Source organism: Giraffa tippelskirchi, chromosome 7, assembly GCF_054371585.1.
Source record: "Giraffa tippelskirchi isolate mGirTip1 chromosome 7, T2T-mGirTip1v1.2.pri, whole genome shotgun sequence".
In the NCBI taxonomy this organism is placed as follows: Eukaryota; Metazoa; Chordata; class Mammalia; order Artiodactyla; family Giraffidae; genus Giraffa; species Giraffa tippelskirchi.
The window spans coordinates 14,152,491-14,167,389 of NC_137281.1; the positions used below are offsets into that span (position 1 = coordinate 14,152,491).

Sequence of the window (14,899 nt, forward strand, 5' to 3'; positions counted from 1 at the left end):
AGCGGTGAGAGCACCAGATCCTAGCGATGACACCAGTGGTCAGTGACAAGGGCCCTGGCCCTTCGACTTTGCGGAAAAGAATTTCCACAAAGATGGAAAGTAGTGAAGAAAGTCAAGTGTTTATTAAGAGGAAGAGTACTACATGTGTGGAAGGACACATGGGCAGACTCAGAGGGAAAGTCCCTGAGTGGCGCCCACATTGCATTTTAAGTCATTTATATGGGGCATTTCTGCTGGTTTTCCTTTGGCCAATCACTTTGATTTGCCTGGTTCACAGTCCATATTTGATAATCTTAGGATCCTTCGAAGCGTGCGCACATATGTCTTGGTCAAGATGGATCCTACCACAAAGGCGTCTGGGTAGAGCATTCCTTGACATTGCTCCCCCATTGGCCTGCAAGGACCCTTTTTTGTGCATGCGTGGTCAGGGAGGTCTCCTGACTTCATGAATGAGAAATAATCTGGTCTGAGCAGAGCCCAGCTTCCTCCCTTTATTGTCCTGCTGTTCTCGTCTTGGAGTTTCGGTCAATAGAGAATGACTCTCCAACTGCTTTACCCTAGGGGGACTCATCTGCCTCTAGCCTCAAACCCTTTTCAGGATTCTCTTTCTCACCCCACCCTTCATACCTGCGTTCCCCACCTGGAGTCTTGGGCTGTGGGAACTGGAAAGGGACCTGGGGTTCCCACTTTTTTATCTCCTTTGATCTGACTCTGGGGTGGTCCTCTTCCCCTGACCCCGTCCCTGGTCCTGAACACCAGGTGGGAGAGAGGAAGCAATTCTGGAAGGAGAGAGGCTCAAAGAAGAGAAACAGACAGGAACACGTGAGAGAGAGTCAGAGCCAGGGGGAGACAGAGACACAGGACAGCCAGAGAGACTAGGGCATCCTGGAGACTAAACCAGAGAGGAACTTCCAGAGATGAGGACAGCCAGACACACGGTCCACATGGCTCTGCCTAGCTGTGTTTCTCGAGCAAACTGCTTCTCCTTTCTGAGCCTCAGTTTCCTTATCGGTCAGATAAGGGTGATCATGGCCCTACTCTCAGTGGCCTGTCAGAGATCAGTGGTCGCTCCCACATGCTAGGCAGGCCTGAGGCTTTGTCAGTGGCAGTTCTCGTTATCTTTTCTTCTTTCTTTCATCCACAGTTACTGAGCACTTACTGTGTGCCAGGCACTGCACTAGGCACCAAGGATACAGCTTTGACCCATTGGGCAGAATATCCTGTGCCTCTTAGCTGCTTTTCCTATCATTATCCTGTTGCCATGGTTATTATTATATTACAGAAGCATCAACTGGAATTTCAGGGGAGACCCATCCTCAGCCAGAGGCAGCGGGTCCTAACCTGGGAGAGAGGGTACAGAGTTTCAGCTCACACCTTCACCTCTCAGGACTCAAATTTTCCATGGTGGAATGGATGTGAGAGTCTTCTCTCTCCACCAGGCAGCAGGAGGGTAGGGCTGGAGGGATGGTGTCTCAGTGAGCCTTCCATGCTGTGTGCTGTGCTGTCAGGATTATTATTGTTAACTGTTCCTATCACTATTAGCTCAAAGGGGAGGGACTGTCCACCTGGGAATCTTCAGGATGCAGGGGCATCATCAGAGGCCCTAGAAAGAGGGTGCTGGGCCAGCATGGCCCCAGGGCCAGGGTCTGTGCCAGGTGTGGGTGGTGGGTGTGGAAAGGGTGAGTCACCAGGGCCAGGCACACCCTGCTTTTACTTAAGATCCCAGCAGCCATACCCACCACCGCCACTGCCTGTCCCACTGTTCCAGCCATGGCCGGGAGCTTTGTGAGTGCTCGGGGTGTGCGGGTTTGTGGGGGTTTGGACCCAAGGCTGCACTGGCAGAGGGCTGGGGCTTGGCTGAGGCCTCCTATTTCAAGGAGAAAGTGGGTGTTCCGGTGTGCTAGGATGTTCTGGGCTGTGGTTTCTGGGTTCATCCAATCCATCCCCATGCTCTCATCCCTCCCCCCATTGGTTTCCCCTCACTTGCTATCTTTCTATCCCTCTGAATATCTTCCTGTTGATTCTCTGTGCTCCTCTCTGCCCCTGGCTCTCTTTCCGGTGTTCCCGTGCCCTTTCTTCTCTCTGATTCTGCTGCTCTGGGTCCTGGTCATGTTCTCCCCATAGCTGACCCACTTGTCTCTCTCCTCTGCCTCCATGATCCACTCTGGCTGCTGCAGAACGTCCCCCACAAGACCTCGCTGCCCGAGGGCATCCGAGTGGGCACCGTGTTGAGAATTCGTGGTTTAGTCCCCGACAAGGCTGGCAGGTGAGACCCCCGAGCCTCAGTGGTAACGGGTGGGAGGTTTCCAGGCTCAGTGAACCCCACTTTTACAGCCCAGAGAACAAAGCCCCAGGCCAACTTTGCCCACCAGGATCTTGGAATCCCCAGCCTATTTCTGCCCTTCTGGAATCTGATGTCTTCACTTGTCTGTCCCATGACTGTGCAGGTGGGGACCCTACATCAAAGAATCTGGGGGTTCCAGGGCAATCTCATGACAAGTTCAAGTCCACAGCCACTCTGGAAATACAACCTGTGATTCAGAGGTGCCCTGGGCATGTAGGAGGCCTAGGCAACCAATCCTAGGGCTTCCTGGGTGGGGATCTTCAGGATTCCTGAGAATCTACAGTGCCTGGGAATGTTGGGGTCCCTGGTATTGACCCAGCCCTCTGGGAACTGGGAGCACCCTGGTCTTCAGGACCATGAGTCCTTGGCATCTCCCAGACTCTGGAAATGAGGGGGACCCAGGCCACAGCACAGTGACCATGATCTAGGTGAATGTGTGTCCAGGTCTCCCGCTGGTTTTCGGGTGCCCTGGAATCTGGGCTCCATGGCCTCCGGTCCACCTCCCCTCTTTCCCTGGGGTGTGGCTCTCAGGTTCCTGTAAATATGGATGTGCTCTGGCAAAGGGTAACTCCTCTATCCAATGTTCTTCTTCTCCACCACCTGCCAGGTTCTACGTGAACCTGCTGTGCAGTGAGGAACCGGGCAGTGATGCCGCCCTGCATTTCAACCCCCGCTTCGACGAGTCCACGGTGGTCTTCAACTCCCTGGAGCGCGGCACCTGGGGCACAGAGGAGCGGGGCTCAGGCATTCCCTTCCAGCGAGGGCAGCCCTTCGACGTGCTCCTCATCGCCACCGAAGAAGGCTTCAAGGTGCGTCTCTTCCACAGGGGCGGGCTCCGACACCCACATCTCTTCCCTTGGCGAGGCCAGGAAGGCCCTTGGCAGAGGTTGGGAGCAAAGGCGTGGCCAAGGCTGGGGAGGGACTCCCCAGTCCCTCACCTCCCCCGGCGCAAGCGCACTAGTGTCAGAGGGCAGGCGTGTGTGGGTGGCAAGGACGAGACACTGAGAGCCAAGTGCTCAAAGGGTGGGTGTCCATCCGAAGATGTGGATATCCTCTATCTTGATCCCTGTCCACTGGCGTCTGAGGTAGCAGTTCTGGGACAGGGGAATGGACGACTTGGAAGTCAGGACCCAGAATAAGTCCCAGCCGGGGGTGGTCACTGAAGACCCTCCATTACCCGGGTTGTTCTTCACTTTCTGTGCGTCAGAGGAAGGCAATGGATCCAGGAATCCTGGCAAGTGCATCCACTGCCAAAGCTTAAAAAACACTCAGGTGTCAACAATGAACGCATTTAATCCTCATGACAAGGGGTTTCAATGAACAATAGACCTCTTCCTCAATGCGGGCTTGCGTGCGTGCCCAGGTCACGCTGCGTGGGTACGAGCCGGGAATGACCCCGCAGTTGCCTGGAGAACCTTAAGCCCTGTCTCCTCTCCCCTGCAGGCGGTGATCGCAGACTCTGAATACCACCACTTCCGGTACCGGATCCCGCCAGGGCGCGTGCGCACGTTGGAAGTGGGCGGGGACCTGCAGCTGGAGTTGGTGAAGATCTTCTGAGCCTTCCCAGGAGGGCGGGCGGAGGCCGGGCGCAGGGGTCTTGGATGGCAAATAAAGTCTTTAGTCGCTCATCTGTGCGCCTTCCTTGTGTCAATGTCTCCTTCATATAGACGAGCGTAGCAAGTTCAGAGAGATGAAGTGAAAGTCGCTCAGTTGTGTCCGACTGACTCTTTGAGACCCCATGCACTATACAGTCCATGGAATTCTCCAGGCCAGAATACTAGTGGGGAGCATTTCCCTTCTTCAGGGGATCTTCCCAACCCAGGGATCGAACCCAGGTCTCCTGCATTGCGGGCGATTCTTCATCAGCTGAACCACAAGGGAAGCCCAAGTATACTGCAGTGGGTAGCCTATCCCTTCTCCAGCGGATCTTCCCGACCCAGGAATCGAACCGGGGTCTCCTGCATTGCAGGGAGATTCTTTAACTGAGCTATCAGGAAAAAGAGGTAAAGACACTGGCTAATGGTCACAAAGTGGTCCAGGTGGGTCCGACCCTGAATCTCCGAGGGCAATTTCTGTTCCTGGAGGCTTGGAGAGGGTAGGGATGGGGCTTTGACTCGTATTCCTGCTGCACTTTAGGGAGGAGCCAGGTGATAATGCGGTGGAGTTGACTGAGGGAGTTTGGAGGAGCCCAAGCCCTCACCAGAGTGATGGACATGAGTTTGAGTAGGCTCCAGGAGTTGGTGATGGACGGGGAAGCCTGGCCTGCGGCAGTCCATGGGGTCGCAAAGAGTCGGACACGACTGAGCGACTGAACTGAACTGAAGTCTTGGCTTCCCAGGTGGCTCAGTGGTAAAGAACCCACTTGCCAGTGCAGGAGATGCAGGAGACACGGGTTCGATCCCTGAGTTTGGAAGATCTGGAGGAGGAAATGGCAACCCACTCCGGTATTCTTGCCTGAATACCAAAATCTCATGGACTGAGGAGCCTCGCGGGCAACGGTCCATGGGGTTGCAAAGAGTCTGAGCACGCACTACTACTAAGCCCACCCTTGGCACCTCCTCTGCGGGTACAACAGCCGCCCCCCTCCCCAGTTGGTCCGCCTGCAAACAGGTCCCTTGGAGACCCCAGTCTCGCTGAGATGATATGTGAATTTCGGCCTCTCAGTGCAGTTGCCGCCGCTTCCTGGCTCCCCAGGCTTTCCAGCCCTCCGCTGGGGCGTGTTCAGGCTTGGAAGGGATCCGGGCGTTGCCAGCCTACTTCTCTGTCCCCGAGATGGGACAATCTCCTCCAGTTCGCGCCCGGAGGCAGACGCGCACTGGCGGGGCCCGGAACGCGAAGTGCCGGCTCCTGCGTCCCTGCTGCCGTCTAGGGCGCTGTTCTCACACTTCCTCCTCGGCTCGCCTGATGGCCCTGTAACTGCCCCTTCCCCCAGGGATCCTGGAGGGGGAACGGGGGGCGGGGTACACTCAGAAGCCAGGTCAGCCCCGAGTGCCAGGTGGGGATTTTCTGGCCACTGTGGGGAGAGGACCCCATACCACGGGAGCCCCCCCGCCCCCCGTCGACTCCTGCACCCTCTCTGAGGTGCTCGCAGCGGCGGAGGGTCTCAAGCAGTTGATGGAGAGAGGTTGGAGGGAGCGTGCACCGCACATCAGGAGTTGCAAAGTCCAGGGCTGCTCCCCTGGCTGGATGTTTCTCAGCCCAGAATCTTGCGAAGCCAGTGACGTGCTGCCCCCTCCTGGCCGCTGCCCACATCGCAATCTTGGGTCGGGGAAGAGCCCCTCGAGAAGGGAATGGCCACCCACTCCAGTATTCTTACCTGGAGAATCTCACAGACAGAGGAGCCTGGAGGGCTACAGTACATAGGGTCGCAAAGAGTCGGACACGACTGAAGCAACTTAGCACGCACGCACCTTGAAGAAGGGTGCAAAATCCTGTGAGACCACCAAACCCGGGCGCCAGTTCGAGCCCTTTCATGACCCGAAATTTTCCTATACTTCGCAAACCTCCAACTGCAGCTACCTATCGCTATGCCCCGCCCTTCTTCTGAGTGTGTTTCTGGGGGACAGTGGAATAAGGGGTCCCCTGCGGAGACCAGTCTGGCATCCACTGGGACTCCAGGGCTCATTGTTAAGTGAATTAATTTTTATTTTATGTATGTGTTTTCATGTCGTTATTGAACATTTAAAAATGTTTGTAGATAACATACCAATACGGTAAAATTGCAAAAAATAGAGTGAAAAGTAAGGCATTTTATTGGCACAACCACAAAAAGTGGTTGGATTCTGAGCAGTAGATGGTAATGATTCATCTGTGTTAATTTCCTGGCTTCATCTCTGTCTTACCGTGTATATAGTGGAGAATGTTCTTATTTGCACAAAATACAGAGTAAAGTATTTGGAGGTAAAGAGGCAATATACTGGCAACTTATTCATAAATCGCTCAGGAAAAAACTGAAGTTTATATTGTATTTAAAACTTTTTTGTCATTTCAAGAAATATATATATATATGAATTATATCATATATGTATGATATGATCTTATATGTAGGATTCCCTAAAATTTTCCCCATGCGTGTATACTAAGTCACTTCAGTCTTGTCCAACTCTTTGTGACCCCAATGGACTATAGCCCATCAGGCTCCTCTGCCCATGGGATTCCCCAGGCAAGAATATTGGAGTGGTTTGCCATGCCCTCCTCCAGGGTATCTTCCAGACTCAGGGATCGAACCCTCATCTCCTGTGTCTCCCGAGTTGCAGGCAGATTCTTTATGGATGAGCCACCCGGGGAGCCCAAAATTCCCCTCACCCTATTGTTAAAAGTTTAATGAATGAATTCGGCAAAGTGGCAGGACACGTAGTCTACACACAAAAATCAGCTGCATTTCCCTACACTGAGACTTTTCGTCTTTATTCTCTTTGCTGGCTTCCCAGGGCTCCATTGCAAGGAGTAGCACAACTTATGCCACTTGAGGCCCCGTGGATGTCTATTGGTGTCAAAGCATCCCCCGCATACAAACTGTAGTTTTCCAGTTTCCGTCGACCTACATCAGCCCAAAGCTCTTACCTTTTTTTACAATCTCCATTGTGATTAGAAAATATATGCATATTTACCGTACAATCTTTAACAGGAATTTTTGAATCACCCACAATTTCACCACTCTGAAATAACCACTTGATATATTAGTGTACTTCCTTCTAGGCATTTTTCTGTAATAATTTATCTACATTGTACATTCTGGGGAAGTTGGAATATATATATTTATATACATATTTAGCGAATATTTCCCGAGTCCCTATTATGTGTTAGTCACTGTGCTAACCATTTGTTCAGTCCTTAAAATGACACTCTGAGATAGATACTTTTTTTTCATTTATAGAAAGACAACAATTTTTTATTTTTTTATTTTTCAAAATGTAGTTGATTTAGTGTTGTGTTAATCACTGCTGTACAGCAAAGTGATTCAGCTTTACATACATATATACATATAGATTCCTTTTTAAAATATTCTTTTCCATTTATGGTTTCTCACAGGATATTGAATATAGTTCTCTGTACTACACAGTAAGACCTTGTTATCCTATATATATCCTATATTAGCCATTCTATATATAATAGTTTACATCTGCTAATCCCAACTCCCACTCCATCCCTCCCCCAAACCCCTCCCCCTTGGCAACCACCAATCTGTTCTCTATGTCTGTGATTCTGTTTTTGTTTCATAGATAAATTCATTTACATCATATTTTAGATTCCACATATAAATGATATCATTTGGAATTTGTCTTTCTCTTTCTAACTTAGTTCATTTAGTATGATAATCTCTAGTTGCAATCCAAGTTATAATCTAGTTGCATCCAAGTTGCTGCAAATGGCCTTATTGTTCTTTTTTATGGCTGAGTAGTACAGTATAGTCTTATTATTCCTATTTTGCAAAGGAGATATCTGATGCACAAGAAAGTAAAGTGACCTGATCAAGGTTACATATCATGTAGATGGTGAAGGAGGGACCGGAGTCCGGTGAAGGGGATTCCACAGCTTGGGGTCTAAACCACTGGGAAATCATGTTTTGTTTCTTTTCTTGTTTCAATTTTTAATATCGGAGTTGTTGAGGTGTATTTTTTTACAATACATACATATTAATGATTTTTATATGTCTGATCTTTTCTTTTTTAAACTTTTTATTTTGTAGTGGAGTATAGCTGTGAGGTGTATTGCTCATACAATAAAATTCACCCTGCGTGTACAGTTCCATGAGTTTTGACAAATCCATATGGTTGTGGGGCTAGCATCACAGTCAGGGCACAGAATATTTCCATCACCTCTTCTCAAGCACCCTCAACAACTGGTAGCCACTGATCTGTTTACTATCATCATAAACTGGTTTTTCTTGCTCTAAACTTGGTATAACAGTGTAGGATGTGCTCTTTTCTGCCTGGCTACTTCTGTTCAGCATGTTTTTGAAGTTCATTCATGGATTTGCATGTAGCAGTCATTCATTCTTTTTGTCTGAATGGTAATCCATTGTCTGACTACACTGCGGTTTGTCTATTCACCTGTTGATGGATTTTTGAGTTGTTTCCAAGGTTAGTGATTATGAGCTAGAGTGGTATGGACAAATCTTTTTGTGGACATGTTTTTTTTTTAAGATTTTTTTTAATGTGCACAGATTTTTAAGTCTTTATTCAATTTGTTACAATATTGCTTCTATGTTTTGGTTTTTTGTCCACGAGGCATGTGGGATTTTAGGTCCTTGACCAAGGATACAACTCGCATCTCCTGCATTGGAAGGCAAAGTCTTAATCACTGGACCACCAGGGAAGTACCTGTCCATATGTTTTGATTAAATACCTAGGAGTTGAGTTGCTGGGTCAAATGATGAGTGTATGCTTGACTTCTAAGAAACTGTCAAATTGTTTTCCAGTGTACTTGAACCATGCTACATGCCTACCTGCCATGAATGAAAGCTCTGGTACCTCACATCCTCATCAGCATGTAGTATGACCAGGTTTGTTGGTTTGTTTAATTGTAGCCATTCAAGTGGATCTGTATTTACATCTCATTGTGGTTTTAATTTGCATCTTTGCATTTTCCTGTAACTACTCATGTTGAGCACCCTTTCATGTGCTTGGTGGCCATTTGTATATCCTGAGACTTGTTTATTCAAATCTTTTGTCAATTTTAATTGGATTGTTTGCTTTCTTATTATTAATATATGAGCTTTTTATACTTTCTAGATATAGTCCCTTGCCAAATATATGTATTTTGAATATGTAACATGTATTCTCCTCTGTGTAAACAGACTACAAACAAAAACCTGAAGTCTTTTCATTGTTCATGCCTTTCTCAGAGCAGAAGTATTTAATTGATGAGTTCCGCAATATCAATTTTTTCTTTTTTCTCTTATGGTGTGTGCCTTTGTGTCCTATTTAAGAAATCTTTGGGAATTCCCTGGTGGTCCAGTGGTGACTCAGCACTCTCATGGCTGAGGTCTAGGTTCAATCCCTGGTCAGGGAGCTAAAATCCCACAAGCCATGCAGCAACAGCCAGGGAAAAAAAAAGGGACATAGAACTAAGCATAATGAAAAACTGTAAATCTTCCAAATGAAAGAAAAAAAGTTTTTAATTAAAATTTAAAAAAAAAGAAGACGAAGAGGAAGAGACCCCAGAGGTCTCTTCTGCCTGGGAAGATACATCAAGAAGGTGGCCACGTGCAAGCCTGCCAGAGAGCCCTCAGCAGAACCTGGCCACACTGACGCTCTGATCTGGGATGCTCAGGCCCCAGAACTGAGAAATAATCATCCGTTGTGTGAGCCCATAGTCTGTGGTGTTTGCTATAGCTGCCAGAGGTGATGGAGATATCTCTGAAGGTTGGTGTGAGGATTAAATGAGATCATATTTATGAAGAGCTTAGGATAGTGCCTAGTGTCCACAGCTACGGCAAGTGCTCAGCAAATAGTAAGCACTTGTTATCATATTTATAACAAATATCTGCTCTCTATGGGATGTCTTCATTTCCATGATAGCATTACAGGCAAAACCTTTTTATTTTTTTCAACTTGGCTCGAGTGAATCCTTAACTTAGTGAAAGAGGAACACTCCACTTTGCTGGTTAGGTCAGGAAGCAGGGGTAGAAATTGGGTAATTGGCACCGGCCCCCTGACTCCATGGCTGTGTCAGATTCCTTACTCTACAGGGAAATGAGTTAATCGACATTTGGGCTGGTGCACCGCTACAGAAATCATGCCAGCCGATTTTAGAAGGTTTTATTTGATTGCTATTTATTTGGTTGACAAAAAATAAATAAAATAAAATTGGGAAAGAGAATTATCGACCCTGTGAATGTAAAAGTCTGGTTTTGAGCACACCCAGATCGAGGGGTTCTATACTCCAGGGAATCTTATTTCTGGCTCTGCTTCTCTCAGCGGCGTCCTCATTCTCAGGCAGGGTCTCTTGATAACATGGCCAAGGTAGAGCGGAGCCACTCGGGGCTTTCATCCCGCCAGCTTAGGGGCCTCAGGGTAAGAGAAGCCCTGTCCTCACTTCCAGGCAATGAAAAAAGGAGCGTAGTGGGGTGGGGCGAGGTGGGGACGAGGCGCTCTGATTGGTTGGCTTGAGTCACAAGCACTTCCCTGGAGCAGGTGGGAGGGGCCAGCCCAACCAGAGCCAAGTGGCTTGAGAATAAGGGACCCGTGGGTCCCCCAAACATAATGGGGTGACTGATTCCAGAAAGAGGTAGGGAGTGCTGGGTTCACAAACAGCCACTACAGTAACTGCTGCTAAGTCGCTTCAGTCGTGTCCGACTCTGTGCGACCCCACAGACGGCTGCCCATCAGACTTCGCTGTCCCTGGGATTCTCCAGGCAAGAATACTGGAGTGGGTTGCCATTTCCTTCTCCAGGGCATGAAAGGGAAAAGGGAAAGTGAAGTCGCTCAGTTGTGTCCAACTCTTAGCGACCCCATGGACTGTAGCCTACCAGGCTCCTCTGTCCATGGGATTTTCCAGGCAAGAGTACTGGAGTGGGGTGCCACTGCCTTCTCCGACTACAGTAACATCAGTCTGTTTTTCTTAGCTTGGCTGGGGAAAGCATATTTGACTCTGGGTTCAAGGAGAGATTTGAGGAGTGGTAATAACAAGAACTCTTGGTGGTGGAATGTGAGCCCTGCAGGATGGCAGCCAGCGGCGAGCTTAGAAGAGCAGCAGCCTGGAGGGGCCTTTCAGGAGGGCCAGGGAAGGAGCCGGAAGGAGCCCAGGGCATCTAACAGTTAACAAGATGTCAGTCAAGTTTTACTAAAAGCTTTCCCCTAGGACTGACGCTAAAGCTGAAGCTCCAGTACTTTGGCCACCTGATTCAAAGAGCTGACTCATTGGAAAAGACTCTGATGCTGGGAAAGCTTAAGGGCAGGAGGAGAAGGGGACCACAGAAAATGAGATGGTTGGATGGCATCACTGACTCAATGGATATGAGTTTGAGCAAGCTCTGGGAGATGGTGATAGACAGGAAAGCCTGGTGTGCTGCAGTCCATGGGGTTGAAAAGAGTTGGACATGACTGAGCAACTGAACAACAACAGCAACTGTTAGTGATACTTTGGGGCAAATAAAGGGGAGAGCGCTGTGACCTCGTGGGGTGAGAACGTAGAGAACAGATAGGGGGATGGTGGAAGTGACCATGAAAATGGCAGAGATGACCTCCAGAGCCAGTGGTGATAGGTGACCATGGTTGGGATTGCAGGATGTAGTCATGATGTCAAAGGTTCATTGGTCACCAACTATGTGTCAGGTACTGTTCTGAACATGTCCCACACATCAACTTGTTTGCTTTTCAACAACACTCAGAGGTAAGTCTTATTATTACCCCCATTACAGAGATGAGGAAACTGAGGCACAGAGAGGTTAAGCGGCTTGCTCACAACACACAGTTCTTAAGTGGCAGAGCTGAGATTTGAACCCAGGCCCTCTGGCTCCTGAGCTTCCCAGGTGGCGCTAGTGGTAAAGAACCAGCCTGCCAATGCAGGAGATGTAAGAGACACCAGTTTAATCCCTGGGTGAGGAAGATCCTTTGAAGTAGGAAGTATTCTTGCCTGGAGAATTCTCCAGTATTCTCGCCTGGAGAATCCCATGGACAGAGGAGCCTGGTGGGCTACCATCTATGGAGTCGCAGGGAGTCGGACACTACTGAAGTGACTTAGCACGCACGCATGTCTCTGGCTCCTATCTCTGCCACCTGCCTCACGTGAGGGTTTGGTCTTGGCAATTCTGTAGGAAGAAAACCTGTTTATAACCCCTCTTTGGTGGGCAAACAGCCAGGACACAGATAGTATCTTTTGGTCCATCTGGAGGGAAAGATCCCAGAGGGCTGAAGCTCATCTAGTGTCACAGAGGAGATGAGGCTCTGTTAGGGCAGGAGACCCCCCTCCCCCATCTGCTGAGAGTGGACAGGCTGCTGGGATGAAAACTGGTGACTTTTGGCCACTTGAAACCAATTTTTCCCATTTGTCTCAACAGCTCTAAGATGAGAGATAGATAAGCCCCAGGCTGAGCTGCTGCAGCTGGTCTCCTGTTGATGTTTTGAGATGGGGTACCAACAGGAGCATTGGGCCCTAATTCTGTGCATTCTTGTGGATTTCCTGGCCTGACACAAGTGCAGAGAAGGCTCTCAGTTTAGAGGAAGGACAAAGGAAGGAGAAGATGCCAGCTGGAATCCATCTTGGCTGAGTGATGGGGGTCCACTCCAGGACAAAATATGGAGATCTTGGGCCAGAAAAACAACCTGGAAAACTGCCCCTATATGAGCAACTTAAGCTGCCCCTGGGCTTCCCTGGTGGCTCAGTGGTAAAGAATCTGCCTGCAATGCAGGAGACGCAGGTTCGATCCCTGGGTCGGGAAGATCCTCTAGAGAAGAAAATGGCAACTCACTCCAGTATTTTTGCTGGAGAAATCCCATGGACAGAGGATCCTGGTGGGCTACAGTGCCTGGGGTCACAAAAGAGTCGGACACAACTGAGCAACAGAGCTGCCCCTATTTCGTGCAACTCACTCTGGGTTTACCTGTGTGCTCTTCCACGCGTACTTTGCTTCCCCACACGTACTTTGCTTCTCCCATATGCACTCTCCTCCATTTTAGACAATCCTCTTTAACCACACCCACCAACTCTCAGGAAGGAAACTGAGCCCCTCCAACTCCTACAAGTTTGTATTCCACTGACTGATCCCTAGTCCCCTATGCTTGTTTACACCTGCTGGTACCCCAGGATGAGAAGACTAGTCCTGCTGGGGTAACCTAGAGTGGGACTTCCTATCACCCCGGATCAGGGAAAATATGTCCTCTTAAGGAAGTGGCAAATGGTGAAGGCACAGTCAAAGTACATGAGCCCTTCTCCTAATAGACTTTTAAAAATACTCATTTATTTGGCTGCACTGGGTCTTAGTTGCAGTGCATGATATCTTCGATATTCGTCGAGACACACAGGATCTTTAGTTGCAGCGTGTGGGATCTAGTTCCCTGACCAGGGATCAAACCCGGGTGCCCTGCACTGGGAGCGCAGAGTCTCAGCCACTGGACCACTTAGGAGGGAAATCCCCTCCTAGGCAATTTTGTTGTTCAGTCGCTCAGTTGTGTCTGACTCTTTGCAACCCCATGGACTGCAGCACGCCAGGCCCCCCCATCCCTCATCATCTCCCAGATTTCACCCAAGTTCATGTCCATTGAATTGGTGGTGCTATCCAACCATCTCATCCTCTTGTCATCTCCTTTTCCTCCTGCCTTCAATCTTTCCCAGCATCAAGGTCTTTTTCAATGAGTTCACATCAGGTGGCCAAGTATTGGAGCTTCAGCTTCAGCATCAGTCCTTCCAATGAGTATTCAGGGTTGATTTCCCTTAGGGTTGACTGGTTTGATCTCCTTGCAGTCCAAAGGACTTTCAAGAGTCTTCTCCAGCACCACAATTTGAAAGCATCAATTCTTCAGTGCTCAGCCTTCTTTATGGCCATGGGGGTACTTAGTGATCAAGATCAAACTGAGGAAGAGGAGGAAAGAGCTCAATTTGAGAAAAGGCAGGTCAGGGTTTAAGCTCAACTGATAGCAGTTGTTGTCAGCCATGCTTTGCGACCTCAGGGCAACCCAAAGGGTTCAGGAAGATTCACCCATCCATCTGGAGGTAAAACCAGCAAGGGGGAATGCTTCAAATGTATGCCAGGAGACCCCCGGGCCATGCTCAGCCTGCAAAGAGACCAGGCTCTGGAGAAGGAAGTGACCTCAGTCCCAAATGGAAAAAGAGGGGCTTTTGCTCCTGAAATGACCATACTGGACAGCTGAGGTGCCCCCAGGGATTCCAGTGGCTCCCCTCCTCCCCCAAGGAGATGTCTATCTCCATCGAGGAATCCTGCGTGGTCCTTTTTTTTTTTTGCACAGAATACAGGAAATTATTTCCCTGAACAGGGATGGAACCTGGGTCCCCTGTATTGGAAGTGGAAAGTCTTAAACAATGGATCACCAGGGAATTCCCCTGGGTGGTCCTTAACAAAGCAGATAAGATTAATTTTAAAAATTGTTCTAAAGGACTTTGAGTTTTTTGTTTATTTTGTTTATTTATTTATTTTTGGCTGTGTTGGGTCTTTGTTGCTGCTCGTGGGCTTTCTCTAGCTGTGGTGTGCGGGCTTCTCATTGCAGTGGCCTCTCTTGTTGCAGAGCACAGGCTCTAGGGTGCCTGTGCTTCAGTAGTTGTGACCTATGGGCTTAGCTGCCCCCTGGCATGTGGAATCTTCCCAGACCAGGGATCGAACCTGTGTCCCGTGCATTGGCAGGCAGACTCTTAACCACTGGAGCAGCAGAGAAGTCCAAAAAATCAATTTTTTAATCAATATAGGAGGCGTTTATTCTGTCCTGATTTTTCAAAATGGGCCTCTTTCCTCTAAATTTGCACAGTAACTGGTATCAGTGGGAAACCTTGAACCCATAACTTCACTGTGCCTCTCACTTGCCAGTTAGAACAGCATTTGATCTCACATGACTTTCTAGCTCTTCCTGAGCATCCTACACCACTCCGGGGGAGAGACCT

At 48.9% G+C, this 14,899-nt stretch overlaps 1 protein-coding gene across 1 annotated transcript; it reads left to right on the forward strand.

Moving 5' to 3' along the window:
* Window positions 1-1,732: 1,732 nt before the first annotated feature.
* LOC145512183 (galectin-7-like) lies at window positions 1,733-3,901 on the forward strand. Its single transcript, XM_081505816.1, has 4 exons — window positions 1,733-1,785; window positions 2,178-2,266; window positions 2,952-3,153; window positions 3,788-3,901. Exons 1-4 carry the CDS (start codon window positions 1,771-1,773, stop codon window positions 3,899-3,901), a joined length of 420 nt encoding a protein of 139 aa, XP_081361942.1. The 5' UTR covers window positions 1,733-1,770.
* Window positions 3,902-14,899: the final 10,998 nt, after the last annotated feature.

What these genes read in the sequence shown, in the direction of transcription:
- LOC145512183 (XM_081505816.1), top strand. An exon ending in GTCCCCGACAAGGCTGGCAG is followed by an intron (nt 2,267 to 2,951) that starts GTGAGACCCCCG and finishes ACCACCTGCCAG; the next exon opens with GTTCTACGTGAACCTGCTGT. An exon ending in CCACCGAAGAAGGCTTCAAG is followed by an intron (nt 3,154 to 3,787) that starts GTGCGTCTCTTC and finishes TCTCCCCTGCAG; the next exon opens with GCGGTGATCGCAGACTCTGA.